We start from the raw sequence: 19,609 nt of genomic DNA, 5'->3' as shown, positions 1-19,609 counted from the left end.
CCTCAAACCTCCCCAGACCTCCAAAAAACCCCCTCAAACCTCACAAAAAAATTCAGCCTAGTTCCCCAGAGACTATAACAGCTACCTCAACCCACTGCTATTCCTTGTCAAGGATATCTGCTTTTGCTGCTTGCAAGAAGCATTCAGCTGGAAATATAAACCTTTGCCTATCTGAGATATATGAGTTTTTAAAAGCTGTAATCCCCCAGCAGAAAGCAATCACTTCCAGTTTTGCTTTTGCTCACAAGCTACTTCAGTACATGCATGGTATGAAGGTCTCTGCCCTTGGATAAGGAACTGTTGACTAAACAACACCACCAACTTCTGCCTGCTTGTAACATCTTATTTCCTTCTGCCTCTCTCATTGAAAGGCAGTCCCCTTAGACTGAATATGTAGGACATATCCAGATATCAGCTTTCTTTTGACCAGCTTTGTCTTTACAACATTCTTTGGGGTTTTTCTTCTACCTATTTTTCAACTGTTCCACCATTTAAGTGACTCTGGCCCCTTAATTTCTATGTTACTGCTAATGTTCCAAACCAAGTATATGATGTTTCTGTCTCCTGCACATTCAGTTCAGAAACTTAAGTTAATAAGTGTACATCCATTAACTTATTTGCTCCTTTCTAGCACCAGTATCCTCTATTCTTCTTACAAGAACAAATTTTAGAGCCACGTTTAACATCAGATTAAACAGAAGCTGTGATGCTTTTAGTTCTTTCACCTTATTAGTACCAGGAAGTGTAAAGCATACTCTAAGATCACATGACGTAATTCCAGCAGCACAACAGCCACTCACAGCCAGGCTGGGTGGGTTTTTCCTGATATCTCTGGCTCTCTATCAGTGATATTGACTACAAGACCAACTGACCATTTACAAATCAGTCAATTCCTTCTTAAAAGTCATGATTATCTGGCTATGCCAGAATTGCAAATCTTTTGATCTCTTTCTGCCAGTACTGACTGATGCTGACTCTGCCCCCATCCCAAAATCTACAAACAATTCGGATTCCTTTTAGGGCAATTTTTGCAGCAGCAGCATAAGGATGCTCAAGTTGGCTATCAGCAATCCTTCATCATCTTCCCAGACATTTGTTTAAAGCATGGTACTGTATGGAGCCTAATGAGCTTCCCTGGGAGTTCATCCTTCCAAAACAATTGGCTCATACTTGAGTTCATTGCACTGTGACAATTTGAGCAGAACCCACTGGGCTTTTCTAGCTTACAAATGGAGTAGAAGAGTCTTGTAAGTGTCTAATCCTACCAAATCCACTGCAAGTACAAGTTCATATCCCCAGTATGGGTTATTTTCTGAAATCTCCAGGTTTGGCTTTAAATCCATTTAAAAATTATTGAGTTTGCCATGGAGACCTGCGAGCAGCTTATCTGCATCCTTTTTGTACAATGGGAATGCTAATATGCATTTTAGAAACTGAACCACACTCCTGACACCAGGTAGGTTTTTTGCCGTGTGTGATTAGCTAAAGTTCACACCAGAAAGTTGTTATGAAGAAAAAAACAAAGACAAAATCAAGGAGCACTACTACAATCCTCCTTCTACATACTGCACAGTAATAACAATAAACCTCTTTTCCCTAAACACATGAGAAATCAAATAGTGTGAAGTAGAGAACACTCTGTGCTTCTTCCATCGAGCCTGCAGACCGCAGGGTGGCATGCGCAGAGCTTCTGCACCTCCTCTTCTTTCTGCTTTCACCCTCAGATGGTGGATGGACAGTGATGATTTTAGAAGTTATCTTCCCAAGTCCTGAGCATTTTTCCCCTTCCCTGATGCTAGTGCCACAGCAGAGCAACGTGTGCAGCTGTGCAGGAGATTAGATCAGGCAGCTGGGCTAGGTTAAAAACAAACTTTCTAAAAATCTATTTAAAAAAATATTGGATTACTTCCCACAACTGTTTCACAGTAAGTAACACTGGCATGATTGAGGGGCTAGAAAACATCAGGGCAAGTCCTTTCATACAGGAACTGAGTGGCCAGGTACACCTAAGCCAGTACCGTTGTAGACTGTGACAACGCTGGACCATCGCCTCTGCTCCACTCACTGTCCTGCTGCTTCTCCCTGGAACTGGTAAGAGGAGCTAGGAAGTTCCTTTTGACTCTGAGATTTTTTTTTGGAATGACATTTATATGTCTGAGAACAATGCTCTCAGTTTTTCCAGCTCCTTACTTATGGTATGGGAGCTTACTAATGAGTATTATTAATTGGTAACAACCAATGAGTAGCCTAAACCATAATATTACCATACCAGCTTAAATTTTGGGAACGCCTTTCATGTTTAGAGCTCTGTTAATTAAAGGTTCTGAGATTCTTTTGTTTCTCCTACAAAATTTTCACATTTAGTAGAAAGCATTCTTCTCAAAGGAGTCTAAGACATTTCCTTTCCTATATAAATTTCACTTGAAACACTTTATTTCAGTCGCTCAGCGAATTTGCCTCAGGCAACTGAATCACAGCTGACAGCAAACTAATGACTATGGTGGTGTGATTAGTAGAGATTACAGGCAACAGAGAACATGCCAAAACATTTGCTGTTGTCACAATGCTTATGCCAGCCATTAGTAGGGATTAATAATGGCCACAAAGAGGATTTGATTCCACCAGGTAGACCCTTTAAAAATTGTCACTGATATTCTGATTAAATGGTGAAAAATATTTTTATTTAACCATTTTTTAAAATATTCTTTCTAGATGCTTACATTACCAATTTATATTTAAATATTACCATAAAAATAGTTTCTATTACATTTAATAAACAAGTAGCATGACCAAACACACTTTACAGAGAAATTTAATATTATATTACACATGGGCAGTCAAAATAGAACTTAAACTCTGAGACTTATCCTGTAAGATACCACAGTAAAACTCAACTGGAAAGAAATAGCAAATCCCTAGCAACGACTTTTTGAGGAGTTCAAATATAAGTTTGCTTGTTCTGATGAGATTCACTAAGTAGATGTTATTTGATTTTTCTCCTTCCTGGGGGAAGAACTTCAGATTCCTCAGGGTGCTAGAAGAACAATGGGCTGAACTTGCAATTGAGCATCTTAGCTGCTAAAACCAATAAAAGTGAGCTCACTGCATATTTGCCAAAGCTTTTGCCATTCATTTAATTTCCAAATGTCATCCAGTTATATGAAACCTTTAAAAAGGTTTCTTAAGGCAGAGCAAACAGAAGAATAGGATGTTTTTAATCTTGTATTAAAGATATTTAATTATTTATAACCACTCTTATTTAAAATACAGTAACTTGAACCTATGCAAAGACTCAGCACTGTTTAATAATAAAAAGAACCATCTGTTTCTTATGCCTGTCCCTATAAATATTTTGTTACTGGGTGACACTGGAAAACATGAAAAGCTAAGGACTGACTGACAAGCAGATTATTTAGATATTGAAATGAAAATCCAATGAAAAGCAACATCACTAATCATGTTATCATTTCAGGAAGCCTCATATAATGGTTTTCTAGTGACTCAAAAACACATTCACCCTTGTCACTGGAGAGTGCAATACATTAATAGCAAAGGGAGACTTGTGGTAGTGAGAACAATTTCTTATAAATGCAATACTTACAATGTCAAATATCAAAGAGAAAGTAATAGAAATTATATTCATTTTCCAATTTGAAGCGTGATCTTACAAACACTCAAGTACACATCCAAGTATCTGAAAGACTGATCTCTAAGGCATAAGATATAAGGATAATTGATTCTTAAAGTTACAGGCAGGGGGAAAGCAATCAAAATTCCAGTGACCATTTTTAATTCTTCACTGCACGAAGTGGGAACATATTTAATAAGACTCCTAGACTTGTATGTATTCACCCACTGCAGAATTCTGCTTTCGTATTTCACATGTTTACCCTAACCCCTGTAAATCCTGTGACATTACACAGGTATAAGATAAAACAGTCTTTGGTGCTGATTTTTTAAGAAGTATTCCCACTCTTCGTTTTCTGAGAGAAGCCTGCTATCAGCTGTGTAAATGCCATATCTGTAATAACAGAAAGAGAGGCTGAAGTGTGCCAGTGATCTTACCTCATACTCAAAGTCCTCTGCTCTATCTGCATCAGCAGGCAGGCTGGAAAGGTATTCATTACCTTCATAAAATTCATGCTCCACCGGGTGAAGAGAATGGCAGCTATGTGGAACAAAGCAGTACAACAGCAGATGAGGCAACAGGGTTTTTTAAAATTAAAATGTGATAAAAACCCCACATTTCTTTGAAGTTTTCGCATCTCAGGACTGCCACTCTGAATGGCATGACAGCCTGAAAGGAACTCTACCAAGAAGCAGCACAGGCTGTTTTCTTTTCAAAAGCTTGTGCTCTGGCTGAGTTCATTTTTCTGGGTTCATCTTTTGTCAGATTTGACAAAGGGTGATTTCTTAAAAGGGTCTGGTTTGGGCCAAACTGTTTAATTGTGACAATTTGGGATTCCTTTCACCCATAAAGGTACCTAACTCCAAAATTCACATGCTGCATCACAGCTGGGGGCAACTCACTAGTTCTGGTCATAGTCTTGAACATCTACGGTCTACAACCCACACCAGGCTCACAAACTGTTCAAGAATTCACATAAAACAACTTGCATTATCCTCTCCTCTTAAAGTGGTAACAGGGTGGTGAAGTGCACTTGAGCAACTGCACACTTAAAATGTCAGGAAACTGCACCATTAAATGGGCTTGGTACACAAAGAATGAGGTCTTTACAACAGCTTTAGACCCAAGGCTGGATCCCAGCCATGCAACACTCAGTGTGGATCTATCTTAGCAGAGGTAGAAAACTCTTCTCCATGCTGAGGGCATGGGAACTTCAATCACAGTAGCCTGCAATTTGGTAATACACATTAACGACTCAAAAATACACATATCATGTTCCTTGCTGTGCAGCAGTTGGCAGTAAGCTCAATCCATCTTACCTACAATTTCTAAAAATGGACCTACATCAAAGTAAAAAGTGATATATTCTCCATTACCATCAATTCTGCACAGATGCACAACATGATAGCAAGTCAGTGAAAAAGCTCTAGGGCTATCATAGTTTTGCTGGCTATAGACAGAGGGTCTGTAGGATCATCTAGGGTCACCCACTACATGATTTTATTCATGAGGTGGAGTCAAAAGAGGAAGAACTCTACACCCTATTTATGTATAAGCACTACCTGCTGGTGATTGCATCCAATTCAGTTCCAAAGAACTAAACTGATGGATAATTTCATTCATATAATTTGCCATATGACAGGTGAAACTGTAGGTTTTGACCTCTATATTTTTGGAATTGTTTTGGTTTTGATAAGGGGATCTTCATATTAAATAATTTGTTTCCTTGATTTTTCTGTAAGAAATTTGGAAGAGCAAAAAACAATAAGACAAGCTCTTTCCAGGTTTGAAGAAGCCTTTTTGGTACTGTGGAACCCAGAAGAGTTTTTCTTCTTAACTGTCATTGAAGCCTGAACGGGACAGTGGTTATCAAAGTCATTTGTAATTTATTTAAAGTGTTCCTGGCGCTTTTTCAAAAGAAGGCTACAAGCTACCACTGCAATGCCTCAATCCCACAGGTAAATAGCAGAAAAACATAAACCATACCTGTCTGAAAGTAGAAAAGGGCAGATATCAGGAACTGGTGGTGTGCAAGGCCTTAATTTGGCCAGAGCCATAATGTGCTCAAAAGTAATGTCAGTCTGAGTGCTGGCATTCATAAGCTGAACATCCTGAGAGCTACTGTGAGCTTTGCTAACTGGGGCTCGTCGTAAAACCTGAACTACAATTGGCTCCTTGGCATTGCGAAAAGCTTCCACTGCTTCTTCATGAGTGGCCTTGGAGAGGTCCTTCCCATTGACCTGGAGAAAAGCAAGAAAATATAGCAAAGGTTAGAGAAAAGGCAGCACAAAAATATGGATGTAAAATATAGGGGATGAAATACTTGTGTAGTACATCAAAGCCACCTGATGACACTGGCCAGACTATATTTTGGTATGCATGCAAGAGGGAAGATACAGCTGGAAGGAGAAATAAATTCTTTAATCTTTGCAAGAAATTAGAAATTGTTAGAATCCTTCCATAATTGTCCCACCCAATGGAATCCAAACACAGAAAAGAAACTACAATATTTAGAAAGTAATGTAATATTATTTCTCTCATGCTATTTTATTCATCTCATAAAATACATATAAAAAAGGAGGGGTGCCTTTAATTTTGAATTTCATCATTTTCTGTGGCATGCAAATGTTTTAAGGATTTCAGGCATAGCATTGCTAATAATGCAGATGTCAATAAACATGTCTCTGATGTCTAAAAAGAAACAAGACCAATTTTCAATGTTTTGTCACTTTTCTGCTGTGGCTATTATAAAACCATTAAGACCAAAGATAGCAAGACTTGACTGATGTAGTTAGCTGCTGCTTTCTTAAGGAAAGAGAAATCTATAGCAAACTAACTGAATAAATAATTTGCTATGAACAGGAAAATAATAAACCTCGCAGTCTATATGAGGCCTTAGGCTATTAAAAAAGGTAACTGCAAGGATGGATTATGCTAAATTCATATGAATTCAGGTTTTTAGGGCAAAATTCCCAAGTATTAGCCCACCATAAAATGTGAAGGCTAATTTGTCAATGGCAGTCAATAGCTAAGCCCTTGGACATAGGGTTGTGCACAGAAAACACTATTACACTGTTTCCAGAGCAATGGAATCACTGTTGACTGCTGTAAGGATCCAACTGTTTTGAGCTACGTGGAAATGAGGTGATCCTGTGCTGAGGTAGAAAGGCAGGGTTTTCTAGTAAGAATTGTGAATATCTGAAGGTACCAAAACTTGATTAAGATTTATATACCTAGGAAAATTTCTACACTGGCAGCAAATCAGAAATAGGGTTCTACTGCAAGTTCATGTCCAAATAAACTTTGTTGTATAGACAATGAGTCATAAGACTGCTTAATGAACTAAGACTAAACCCTCTCCAAAACCGGTACTGACTTTTTGCCAACATTTGCAAATACTGGTTGAAACAAAAATTTATTTGCCACATCATTCTTCCATTCAAGAAATTCTTGGAACTTCCTTGTCAAAAAAGAAAAATGTAAACAAGAACAATGTCAGCAAACTTAAAGAGCCTCAGTAACTCAGCAGCCTTCAGCAACATTTTGGGGCAGCATGTGCAGCCATAGTCCTGTCTATTTGTGTGCATGACTATTATACTGTTGAGCATTATCTACACATATATATCAAGTCAATACATTTCTGGAGTATGTGCTCAAATACAAGGTCAAACCATCTTTCCTGTGACATAACTTCCAAAGAAGCAGTGATTTCATGTCCATATTACTCATTACACATTACCCATAAGGACATGCAAAAATGAGGATGGTAGCATAGCCACCAATGCAAACATTAGCCAGTCTTTCTAACTAACCATGATGCTGTATGCAGTGATGAGAAGGCTAAAAATTTTGAACAGATTCCTATACACAAAAAAACTCAAAATTCCCTGTGCTGAATGCCTGGGATACTCAGAAGTTCTGTACAGCTGCAGCCTAGAAAGTGATCAGGTAATAGGAACAGCAGCTAGCTTGGTAACCTAAGTTCAAGTTTTCTCTGATGACTGAAGCCAAAAATATTAAGATTTAATGTTATAATTTTATTGCCTAAATTATCATCCATCACATTATAACCTTGGGTTACATTAATCTAAGTTACATGGAAAAGTATCAGTGATATCTAAGAGGAAGAGCCAAGGCAGTCAAAGAACAAGTTATAAGAAAATCAAAGAAATTTACCCAAGGAGAGTGCTTCTGTAAACACTTTCCAATAAGACAAGTTATGCTGCCAAGGTGTTCAGACTCAGCCCCATCTAACAGAAGCCATTAGAGATAAATCTTCAAGCCTGGGTCTTCTACTCACTCTTCAGTTCTAGTCTCTGCTTCATTCTTGTTTCTATATCAGATCCTACCGAGGACACAATTTTTCAGTTTCTGCAGTTTTTGTAACAATAGTGTCCTATAGCCTCTCTGAGGAACTCTCATTCCTAAGGCCCTAAGAACAGAAAAATTACTTTCCTAACTCCCAAAACCCTTTTGATACTTTTAAAGCTTCGAATAACTATATGGTGTTTCTCCTAGAACTAAATGCTTGGGAATAAATACCACATAGCACTGTTTCAATTTTTTCCCTACTCAAGTAGAAAACACACAATCCTTCTGTATCCCAGCTGAACCACATGGATTTTGGCACAAGCTGACCATTTTATCACAGATCCACATCAGCAAATCAAAAAGCTAAAAAATACAAAATTACATTATTAGGGTTTTTTTTAAAACCAGAAGCTCTGTTTATTCACATCAGTCAATACTTATCACTTACTCTACAGAAATAGACATAAATTCACAACAATGCCATTTACATGCAAATTTTACTTCTAAAGAATAATAATATTTTAAAATCACATGAATGTGAAAAAATCACAAAAGATACACATTTTCATTTATCCTGGAAACCTATGGTTGACCTCTATTTTCATTTAAATGCCTATTTAATCTGAAGACTTTAAAAACATTCCATGCTTTATGTTGGTTTCCTGTGAAATACAAGCACACTGGACCCAATACTTGTTTAAATTGTCACTTGAAGTTTATCAACATACTTTCTCGATCTGCATAAAGGTCACATAATTTATGAATGCTGCCTTTCTCAGAAGAAAATCTATAGCTGAATTACTATGTGTTGGCAGCTGTCCTGCCCACTTGGGGCTGAGGAGAGTTTTTTTAAAAACCTAAAGCCAGTACTACAGATGGGGTTGGAAGCTCTCTTCATGCAGCTTCTTTAAGGATTTTCAGCTTCCTGCATTATCCCCCAACTTAACACTCACATATAGTTACCCTGGGAGCCACAGACAGCTGAGCACTTATTTACAGCAAGCCATTTACAGGTTCTTAGTGGATGATTAAATAAATTCCTTGCCTAGGAAAGGTTACTTGCAGTGGAATCCAGGGTACTATTTTAAGTGGATAGACAAATCAGTCACTTTTAACAATCAACACAAAGACATGGGAATACATTTGTTGTAGCAGATGGGCTAATTAATCCACAAGCAAGTTGTGAATGTTAAGTAAAGAATATATCTTTTCTCATGTAAACCATCCTCCTGCCCTGCTTGATTATGCTTTTGTTTAGTGATTACTTTCCCCCACCCCTCACATTCCCTCCTCCTGCCCCGCCCTGCTATTGGACACACTGCAAAGTCTGGGCCACTTGTCAACATCTCCCCCAGAGTGTACTAGTGGCCACTGTCTGGATCATGGCCATCCCCTTTGGATTCTTGCTCTAAATCCAGCCACATGCAAAACTTCATCAGCATCAGAAAATAAACAAGGAAATGGTCTTTGTCTTTCATGCAAACATTGACTGACTTTGGCCAACTGCCACTTCCAGTGCCAGCACCACTGTACATACACTTATTCCCACTCACACAGAGATGGACAGAAGAGAAGGAAGGACAGGACTAAGTAACAAAACATTGACTATAACAAATGTAGACAACTGGTTGTTAGGTTATCCTCATGTTATGAGTTCTGAAGAAAAGATGAAAAAAAAAATCAGTCCTTTGATGAAGACTGCTTCCAGGATTTAAGTGCCTGTGACTGAGAACTTAAACTGCCTTGTCTGTCTTCTAACACTTTTCTGCTTTGCTAATTTAGTACAGGCCAGAATTTTTGAACCAAAAAGGCCAGAAATGTTGATATGTTTCCTGTAGTCTTTACTTTTTCCATATTAAGAGAAAAATTAAAAAAAGGAAAAAAGGAAGAAATATGTATAGTCACATGAATGCAACCATCACAAAAGGTGTTGCATTAGCAGCTCATGAGATAAACCTCCTATCCTTAGCAAATATCTGGCATATGCAAGTTGAAATTTAAGATCAATTCTGCTGAAGTAAAATCCTTTCAGATGCTTCATTTATTCAGTGGAGGCAACAGGAAAAATAAAGGAGTGTTCTACAAGAGCAGAGATGTCTAGACATAAGGCTTTCCTAGAAAAATGACAGAGATGCTGTCTGACGTGATGTTGGAGTTCACACAAAGCTCACCGTCCTAGGGCATTTCAACACCAATACAGAAGATGCCCCTGACCTGACAGGTGCTAAATCTACTTTCATCACAGCAGTCCTTTCACCTTCAATCTCTCACCCTAAATACACCCAGGCTACCACACCCTTGGTGCATCCTTGGACAGCAGACTGGCACAAAGATTGAACACTGTCCCAAAGTTTGACCAGTCTTTCTTTAGGACAGGAATTTGAGCCCTCCCTAACTGCAGGCAACAGAAAAAAAAAAGAACAAAAATATATGACCTTCCTCCCAGACTTACAGCTTTCGGCACATACAGACTCTAGAAAACTTCCATTGCTGAGGAGCAACAGCTGTGAGGCTCCGTGGGCAGGACAGGGCAACACAGCACATGTGAGATACCAGTGACACATATGCTGAAGAGGACACTGCAAGTCTTCTGCTAAGACAAATGTGATAGCTCGTCTACTGAAAGGGCATTTGACACACTGACCTTTTAGGTTACAGTTTAGTACTAAACTGCAAGTTAATCTCAGAGATGGCAAATTCAGCGATTATCCAAGAGCACTATCTCAGTCAGGGTTCACGCAAGTTCAGTAAAGGGACAACTTTTATTATGCTGGTTAATGACATTTTCTCTTCCTTAGCCAGATGAGTTAAGCGACATTTGTTCCAGTTTGATCCTTTGCTGCTCTGACAGCAAAATCTTGTCATCCCTTCTAAAACCTACACAAGCTGCTGAACATGCAGGCTCTGGCTGCTTCCCTCAAGCTGAACGACAGGCTTGTAACAAGAATTACATCTCCATTACGTGTAGAGCTGAGTTTTGTGCTGTTCAATAGCCTGTGTAGTTGGTTCAACAATACTGAGTAGACCCAGGCCATGTCCAGTACTGCAGCCCTCTGTGTATCTCTGTGTTTAACCAGCACTACTTCCAACTCCCAGTATTTAGCAGAAATCTACTAATATGGTTGAAAAGCCTATGGGTAAGCCTTAATTTAAGCAAGACAAAATAAATGCTACAAAACCTGGGAAAGCGTAGAAATATACCTATTTCCATTCTGTAAAACTTCCTCTTAGAGGGGACAACCCAGTGACTTCTCAGCAATTTTGATCATTTAAACAGCAGTTGTCAGAAAAAAAAAGCACCCTTCTTTCAGCTGACCTCAGGACTATGCTCCTTTTTGTCAGAGTTGTTCACCATGATCAATGCATCTGAGGGCAGGTCTGACAGCTACAGCTCCTCTCTGTGAAGGACATGACACATTCCCAAAAGACCCCAGCAAAGACCTGGACACTGCCTGGAAGTATTGCTATACTAGGGAATTCAAAAGATTTTTAAACAGAAGTGGAAAAATGCCCCAGGTAGATGTACAGGGAATGGAAAAATAGTTCTCATCACAACTGCAGTTAACTATAGCAAACTAGTGAGCAAGGTAACTAATATGGATGAGCTTGTGCAACTTCAGTTCTCCAACAAATAGAAACTCATTTAATATCTTTATTCTCCATGACTTTACCTTCTCGACCCAGTCATCTCTAACTAAAAACTCTGTTCTAGAAGAATTGTCTCCCAAAATTCTGTGCGCAGAATTATGCTCCATGTTTTGAAAGAAAAATCAAATCTATTGTAAGCAAAGCAATCACTGAAGATCCCCCTTAACTTTAGGAGGAGGTTTGGGGTTTTAAATACAAAATTTATTGACTACCTAATTGCATTTATGGTACTGAGTATAGGAAATGGATGGTGTTTTAGACGCATGCCTATAGGCTCCTTCCAGCTGGCTGAGTTAGGCACAACGATCATTCATCACAAATGCCTGTGAGCATTTCAATCTGCTCCAACAGTGTATGGACATTTCCATGCTTAAAGGCTCTGTGGATTTGGGCCCTCACCTTGGGACACCTCTTAAAAAAACAGATGATACAGTTCACATCTCCAGGATAATTATGCCTGGTCTGAGTTTAAAATCACTACTGAACTAGCAGGTTTAATTTGTGGCCAAAATGAAAACTGAATTTCTGCACTTCACAACACGAGGCTTGGCATTCTGTGTAACTGGAGAACAGGCCCTCCAACTCAGAGCTGTGTGTTAGAGCAGTGCACATCTCACAAAGATCCTTTCAAGTCCTTTAATGCTGATGTCCAACAACATCAGAACAGCTCAGAAAGCACAGTTCAGAAAGCACAGCAACAGCTTAGAAAACATTCACTTGCGTTTTGGAAGAGAGAATGTACTATTATCTGCTGTTCTCTTGGTTTGTGTTATCTGCAATTTTCTTGGTTTGTGAGTAAAATGAAAACACCAAATTAAATTTAAGAATCACTTTATTAGTTTCAGAGTGAGCTTCCCAGAGACAACAGCAGCTACACATGCATTTGTGATCAGCTGCTGTTATCCTTTTCTGACTCCATCAATCTGCCCAACAGACCTGTGACTAGTTGCAACAGCCATTTTTCTCGAATCCTCTTCCAGCTAGTACTTCGTGTCTCATTTTCCTTTCCCTTGCTTTACTACCTATGGTCTCTCTCTTAGGCTGCCAGCTTTTCCACTCTGACACCTTCTCTCAGTGTGGACTCTTCTTTACTCCCTAGAAGTCTTCTTACTCTCATGCTTGCTGATTTCAGTGCCTTCCATCTTTCCTTTCCTGATCTCTTCACAAAGACCTCCCACTGGTCTCTCACTGAACCTGTCCCCTACCCTCAGGTTGGGAACACTGGCACTTGTCATCCTCCCATGGTGACAGCTGGAGAGCCTGACCCCCTGTGAGGTCTGCCTTCACCAGCACCTCCTGGTACCAACACAAATGCTCAGCTAACCCAGATGGTAATGCTGCAAGGCTGGGGTGTATTTACTATGCAAATTGCTTTTAATATTGATAAACAGTTTTTCTGATGATATTAAGATTCTGCCTGAGGGCAATAAAGACCAAACTAGTTGTGGCATGCATAAAATGCGTTGTGTTACTTCTGGATATAATTAGACCATCATTTATTACATTAATCATTGCAAATTTTTTCTATTTATGGATAGGACATTAAATAAATCTCTCAAGATATCTACCACATACAGCAACTCTTTTATGGTGGGGAGAATACAATCAAAGGTCAATATGTGTGCTCAGAACAAACACTTTTTATCTCTAAGCCCTTGCACTGAATGCTGTATTCTCCTGCAAACTTCATGGTGTCCCTGCTCTATCACAAGCTGACTCTCCCGTCTCTCTCACAAGGTACGTATTTTTCTCAGGGAAGAGGCTCTTCAAAAGATAGTTGTCATTAAAGTTTTAGGAGATCAAATTAACAACATTCTTTAATCATTTGCAATTCCCAAAGAATAATGGAAGAGGTTGAATGGCAGATGTCAAGACTCTGTAAACAATGTGTAATCACTTTTTTCCTTTTCAGGGAATTATATTCTAGGTTTCACTAACAGAAGAGTTTCTCTTCTAAAAAAATCCCCCACCCTTTCATGAACTCAGCCACGGCTGGCATCCCACATGAATGTTACACTTATCACTGTCATAACAATTCATCCACATACAGACAACTGAAACTCCTGGTCTCCTCTGAACTGAGTAGTTTAAAAAGATAGATGGCTGCCTTCTGGCTAATTGTGGGAGTTCTTTCATTACTATAAAAAGACTTTTTATATCTCAAGTGACTTTATAAGCAGTGAATAATGAGACTTAAAGTCTTGGAAAAGAGTCTACTGATCAAATGCTAGGATAACTTATGGGCACAGTGACCTTTTCCTCAGTAAGATACTCCAAACTGCTGCTGTTGGCACATTATTAAAATTTCCCATTTAAGGCATGTAGTTAAGCACAAGGCAGACTCTCTTTTTTTAAGTTTAAGGTAGCACAGCAAGAGCTAGAGGTTTCCCAGCATGGAGGACTAACTCCCAGTCGCTCCAGCTGTGCAGGAGCAGGACAGATGGCTGTAGTAGTGCAAGCAGCTGGCTGGGTCTCACTGCCCTGCTCCCGACTGCACTGCTGACACTGGAAGCCTGCTTCCCCTGTGCCACAGTGATCCTCAACCCAGCAAGAGAGCATCTTTCTGCCAGCATGTCCATCAGCAAGCACCAGTACACTGGGTTGTCTCCTAAGAAGCTGCAAAGAGCAACCAACAGCGCATTGCCTCCAGCCTATCTGGTAAGTGGAGTTGCCCCCTGGCCAGAAGGGTGCTCCATGTGCCAGCATTTCACACTGCAAAACTGCAGCAACATTAAACTCAACATCAGAGCACTGAGTCAGGTCCCAGCCTGGTTGTTACTGTGGCCAGTTCCCAGGTTCTGCCACACATCTAATGCAACCTGATGTCCTGCTGGGATGGGACCCACACAAAGTGCTACGGTCAGAGTGATCCCTAAATGCATCTGCCCTGGCTTTTTTTAATGAGTGTACAACAGACTAGCTCTACTTTAATATGCATTTTTTACTGTGCATCTGTTTTAATTTTCATCTTGAAGGAATAGAAAAGGCTTCTCCTCTTTGGAATAAAACCTGGAGGGTCTCTTTCATTATTTTCCCATTCTTCTCTCATGCTGCCTTGACACTCATCTGACACTGTTGTTCTTCGTTGATTTTCATGGCTTTACTCCAGAAGCAGTATATTAACAATTTTTTTTGGCATAACAGTACTTTCAAAAATTCCTTCCAATATTTTACAGGACTAAATATTTAAAAAATACTTTTGGCAAACTCACATGTATTTAGATTTTCTCAGATATAGGGGCTGAAAAACAAGAGATTACAATTAAGTTTAACTTCATCCTGTGTCTGAAACATGGCAACTTCCTTGATCTCTTTTTCAAAGAAGAAAATGAATTCAGAGGAACCATCCATTCCATAAAATGAAGCAAGTGATGGGACCTTTCCTGCCATTCAAAAGTTCATTAGATGATTTGGTACCAGAGAGTTCCCAGTAGCTTTTAGGAAGGCTTTGCAGCAATTTTTATTTGAACATCAAGAGAAGAGCTGTAAACTTTTAGTTACACACAATGAACACAAATAAACCTACATGTAGAGGCATTGAAAAGGGATTTGATGACACATATTTATGACTGTTTCTTCCCTTTTGTTTCTCTCTCTCTCCTACTCTAATTCTCCTTTAAAGACTATTTATTCATGTAAGATTATTTTTCTACTGAATGATGGCTTACTGCACTGACACAGAAATATTTTAGTTCCTTCTTTCTAAAGTTTAATTGCCACATTCCTTCTTAGGAGGAAAAATGGTAAGGGATGTGACTATCAGTACCAGTTTAATTCTATCTTATTTATACAGCACTGAGACTGTGTACGTGCCTTCAGTAGTAAGAGCTGTAGCTCCTTCCTGGCTGAAAATCAATTACAGCTGCTATTTCTGTCCCAGTGTTTCCAACTCTACTCTTTCTTCTAGAGTGTCTCCCTCCTTCCTCCCTCCACATCTCTGCCTTCCTTCACCACTTCCTTCCCCTGTTTTATTCCACTTGCCTCTTTGGCTTCCCTCCGTTATGTTTCACTTGCTTCTTCGACTTCCTTTATCTTCTTGGGTTTGCTCTCTGCAGCATTAGCAGCAGCAACCACTCCTGTACAGCTTTAGTATTTAATACCTGCAAAGGGAACCTTCCCTGAATGAAGTCTACATGGGAGGTCCTCCATACCACCTTCAGGAGAGAAGGAAGTAGCTGGCTCATTTCTCCAATAGACTCTCCAAAAATCAGCAAAGGGCAGTTTCTGAGGAAGTTCACACAATGCTCATCAGTTTCCTTTTCCCAGGCAATTCCAGGTGTATGGCGAGTCTATCAGAGCTGCAGTTCAAGCTCTCCAAAGGCACAGCAAGACTGTTAAGGTCCAGATGGCTGAAAAATACATCAGGGGAGCTTATATGTGGCTGGTAGCCAGGGCTGTGCTGTTGACTCGCCACTGAATACGCTGCACCATTGCCTTACAATACCACAAATACCACTGAAATACAAACAGATTTTGAAGAATTTCTTTGTCAACTCTTCAGAAAAAAACTGGTCTTTGGATACATGTGGGCAGTTTCTGCTGCTTTCAATTGCCATGCACCAACATCAGATGATGCAGTTTAGCATACAGAGCATAAAAGACCTTTCGATATCAGGAACAGAGTAATTCTTTCTGTTCAGAGCAACAGAACTATCCTTTAATATGTAATGAGATTATCTGACAGGCTTTTGATTATCTTATTTGAAAGCAGCATGAACGACTTAATTAAAACACTGAAAAGAATACCACAATCCACACTTTATACCTGCTATACTTATGTATTTGGAAAAAAAAAAGCCTAGGAGCAAGGACTGTCTTTTTGCTTATATAGCATCAAGCATCATAGAGCCTCAAAGTAAGTAGGGCCTTCTAAGTACTGCTGTAGCAAAATAATGACTAAACATTCATGCTGAGAATTTAGACAATGAATTATACCCTTTTATATAAAGTTTATGGCCTAGACAATAAAAATACTTTAATCATGGCACACTGTGGGATATCAAGACAAGCCCAATGTCATCTTCACTTTTTCTCATGAAGAAAGTCCTTTTAAAAATGAGGTTTTCTTTTTGCAATTTATATGACATTTCATAAAAGAAAAGGATAGACACCAGTGAAAGAAGAAATAAGACCCTTTGTTTTTTACATTATATTTTATAAGAGAAGTGTTAGGTGCACATGAATTCTTGCTGGCAATATACAGATTATATACACTGGATTATTTTATAAAGGGAGATGTAAGTTCCATATGTGCTCATAAAATAATGATTACCAGTAGAATAACTTCTGCAACCTTCTTCAGCAGAAGGCAAGAAACCATGGAAAAATATAAAATATCTATGTTGTGCACAAGTAGAGATTAGGAGCAGAGTGGCTAGTGAGTAGCCCTGCAGTAAGTGATCTGGGGGTGCTGGCTGACAGCAGGCTCAGTGTGAGTCACCAAAGTGCTGATCCTGGGGTGCATCACCAGCCTGTCAAAGGAGGCGATTACACCGCTGTATTCAGCACTGGTGAGGCCCCACCTGGAGTGCTCTGTGCTCTCACCATCTGAGAAAGATGTGAAGGTACTTGAATTAGATGATCCTAGTAGGTCCCTTCCAACTGTATTTTATTCTAGTCCAGTTTAGTCTATTCTCACAGAAACCAAAATATGATGTTGCAACATCACAGCTGGTAAAATTCTTGTTTGTTCTTTATATAGGAGGCAGGCAGGGAGCAGAAGCATAGGCTTGCAACTGGATCAATAGTGAAGTGCAAATTTCAACCAAGTGTTCTTACAACTCAGATGTACCTCAATTCAAAAGTTTCTTCTTGGCTTATTTGTTGAAAAGGTTATGTTTTAAAATGGCTCAGTTGAAGAAAAGTGTACTTTCCCCCTTAAATTTAAAGTCAAATAAGTTCTTGCTTCAAAATCCACACCATGTAGGACTTGAGTGTAGCTTTTCTGTTACTGCTGATAGATATATTCTTTAAGAAAGCCAGGTTCCTTTAAACTTTCATGGTAAGCTGGTTTTACAAACCAGTAAAGTAAAATGTCATAGCATAAAGTTATTGGTGAAAAGAACTGCATGTGAAAAGCAGAGACTTCCAATAAATTGAGAAATGTCTGAAGCCAGCTCAAAATGGCAGGGCCAAATTTAAACAAGCCTTCCCCACCCGAGGAGAGGCAGACAGGCATAAATCATTTCCAGCAATCAATTCTACTATTTGAATTCATCCTGACACTTGTTGGGCTCGGTTGCTGATGTGGAACCATGGCAGAAAGGCCAGGCCACTGGGGAAATTTGGCCAGCTTCCACATCTGACAATGAACCACCTGACCACAGGTCTTCAACCCTTGTATCACTGTTCTTTGTTCCAAGCATAAACCATTTTGTCTGCTATGTTTCAGGTCTGCCATTATAAAGAAAATTCTTTGATTACTATTCATATAAGAGATGGGAAATATTGGAATGGTACAGGTTGCTTTTCAGGCAGACAGTTTAAAAATAAGCCTGGCAAGTTAATATTCATCGTTCTGTTTCTCACTGTGACTAGTTTGCAGTTAATTATTGATACTGTTAGACAAGAAAGAAAACATCTGAGAAAAGGGACCGTAGGTTTCTAATTCTGTGAAAATTCTGTGAAAATTCAATATTTGCATACATTAGAAACAAATTTGCTCTTAATGGAGATTGTCAGAGAAGAAGATTTTTGTGGGGAAAAATTTGCATACTGGCCTTGAGTGCTTTTCTTAATACCAAATGGAAATACTACTCTCAGTTGTCAGCATGTTAAGTCTCACGAAAGCACAGTTAAGGTAGCCAGTGCTATCTTACAGATATTCAGAATGTGCATTTTTTCCCCACCTCCCCCTGCAAACTTCACACTTAGGAAAACTCAGGAACTGTGAGGTCAGGTACCCAGACATGCAGTCTTAATCTCCAGCTTCCCCCGGTGCCTGTTGCAGTCAGTGGAAACAAGCTGCAGGCCAGCCATCACATCCTGTACATTCCACAGCTCTATTGAGCAGGAGAGGGATTACTTGGAGCAGATTGTGACACTGTGATCTCAGAGAGGGCAATGCTATCCCATCTGATATCCTCATGCATGATCAACAGCCCAGGTGCATGAGTATCAAAAGGTATCAGTATCCTCATTTCACCCTGCATTATTTGGGCAGGAGGAGGCACAGAGTTCCTCAAAGACCATCAGGCAGGAGCTGCTTGTGGTCCATGGAGCAAGAGAAGAGCCGTCATGCTAACAGGCTGGAAGCAAACTCAAAAGGCACTTTTATAGCTGCCATCAAAGCCCTGCAGTTAAGCAGCCACTTCTCCCCACTAGATCTACCCTTTTACTCCAGGCCCAGGATAGTCAGCCAAATTTCTTAAAAAGTAAGTCAACCACTGGAACACAAGACTTTCCCTTAAAAAGTGAGGACAGTACAGATTGGGAACAGTAGTAGCTGCACTGACACATTAGCCTAACAAATAAGTCATTTGCCTAGATATTGGGAAAGTTGAACTCAGCATACCTGTATGAAATCACATCTTTCACTCTGCAAGGCAGTCTTTCCATGAGGTTACTAGACATTTTGGAAGGCAAGAAATCATACACTGCTTTCTGAAGCTACAATTTCAAGTCATCAAATATAATCTAACCACCTATCAAATAGGGCTGGATTTAAGGAGTTAAGTATGTGGGTGGATGGAGGCTACTCTTCTGAGTACTCCAACCCAGACAAATGGGTACAACAACTATGTTTAGAAATCTCCCAGTAGTGGAGCAAATGGGAGAAATAATTGGTCTAGTCTAAATCTCTGCTTTCTTATTATTACACTGATTACTGTCTTTTCATAAAACATGACTCATTATGTCTCTTTTTTCTCTCTACCTTCTTGCCTCATCATTTAGCCTTCTCCCCTCCTCACCTTCTCCTTTTCCCCCTCAAGGTTCCCAGGTAAACCTTCCAGTCCTGCTGAAGCCACTGGTATTTTAAAAGACATTAAGCATGTCTTTAGGAATTGGCAGGTAAAGTTTGCT

At 39.5% G+C, this 19,609-nt stretch overlaps 1 protein-coding gene across 3 annotated transcripts in view; it reads right to left on the bottom strand.

The window, feature by feature from the left end:
• Positions 1–19,609, bottom strand: part of PDZRN4 (PDZ domain containing ring finger 4) — a 245,384-nt gene that overhangs the window by 38,450 nt on the left and 187,325 nt on the right. For all 3 annotated transcript variants that reach the window (XM_017817799.1, XM_017817801.1, XM_017817802.1), the window contains 2 exons: positions 5,615–5,868; positions 4,066–4,168 (listed from right to left, as the gene is read on the bottom strand). In XM_017817799.1, coding sequence (XP_017673288.1) covers positions 4,066–4,168; positions 5,615–5,868 — 357 coding nt within the window. The remainder of the gene's footprint in view (positions 1–4,065; positions 4,169–5,614; positions 5,869–19,609) is intronic.

The sequence above is a fragment of the Lepidothrix coronata genome, unplaced genomic scaffold (genome assembly GCF_001604755.1).
Source record: "Lepidothrix coronata isolate B3197 unplaced genomic scaffold, Lepidothrix_coronata-1.0 Scaffold63, whole genome shotgun sequence".
Taxonomy (NCBI): domain Eukaryota; kingdom Metazoa; phylum Chordata; class Aves; order Passeriformes; family Pipridae; genus Lepidothrix; species Lepidothrix coronata.
This window is presented reverse-complemented; position numbering and strand designations above follow the sequence as displayed.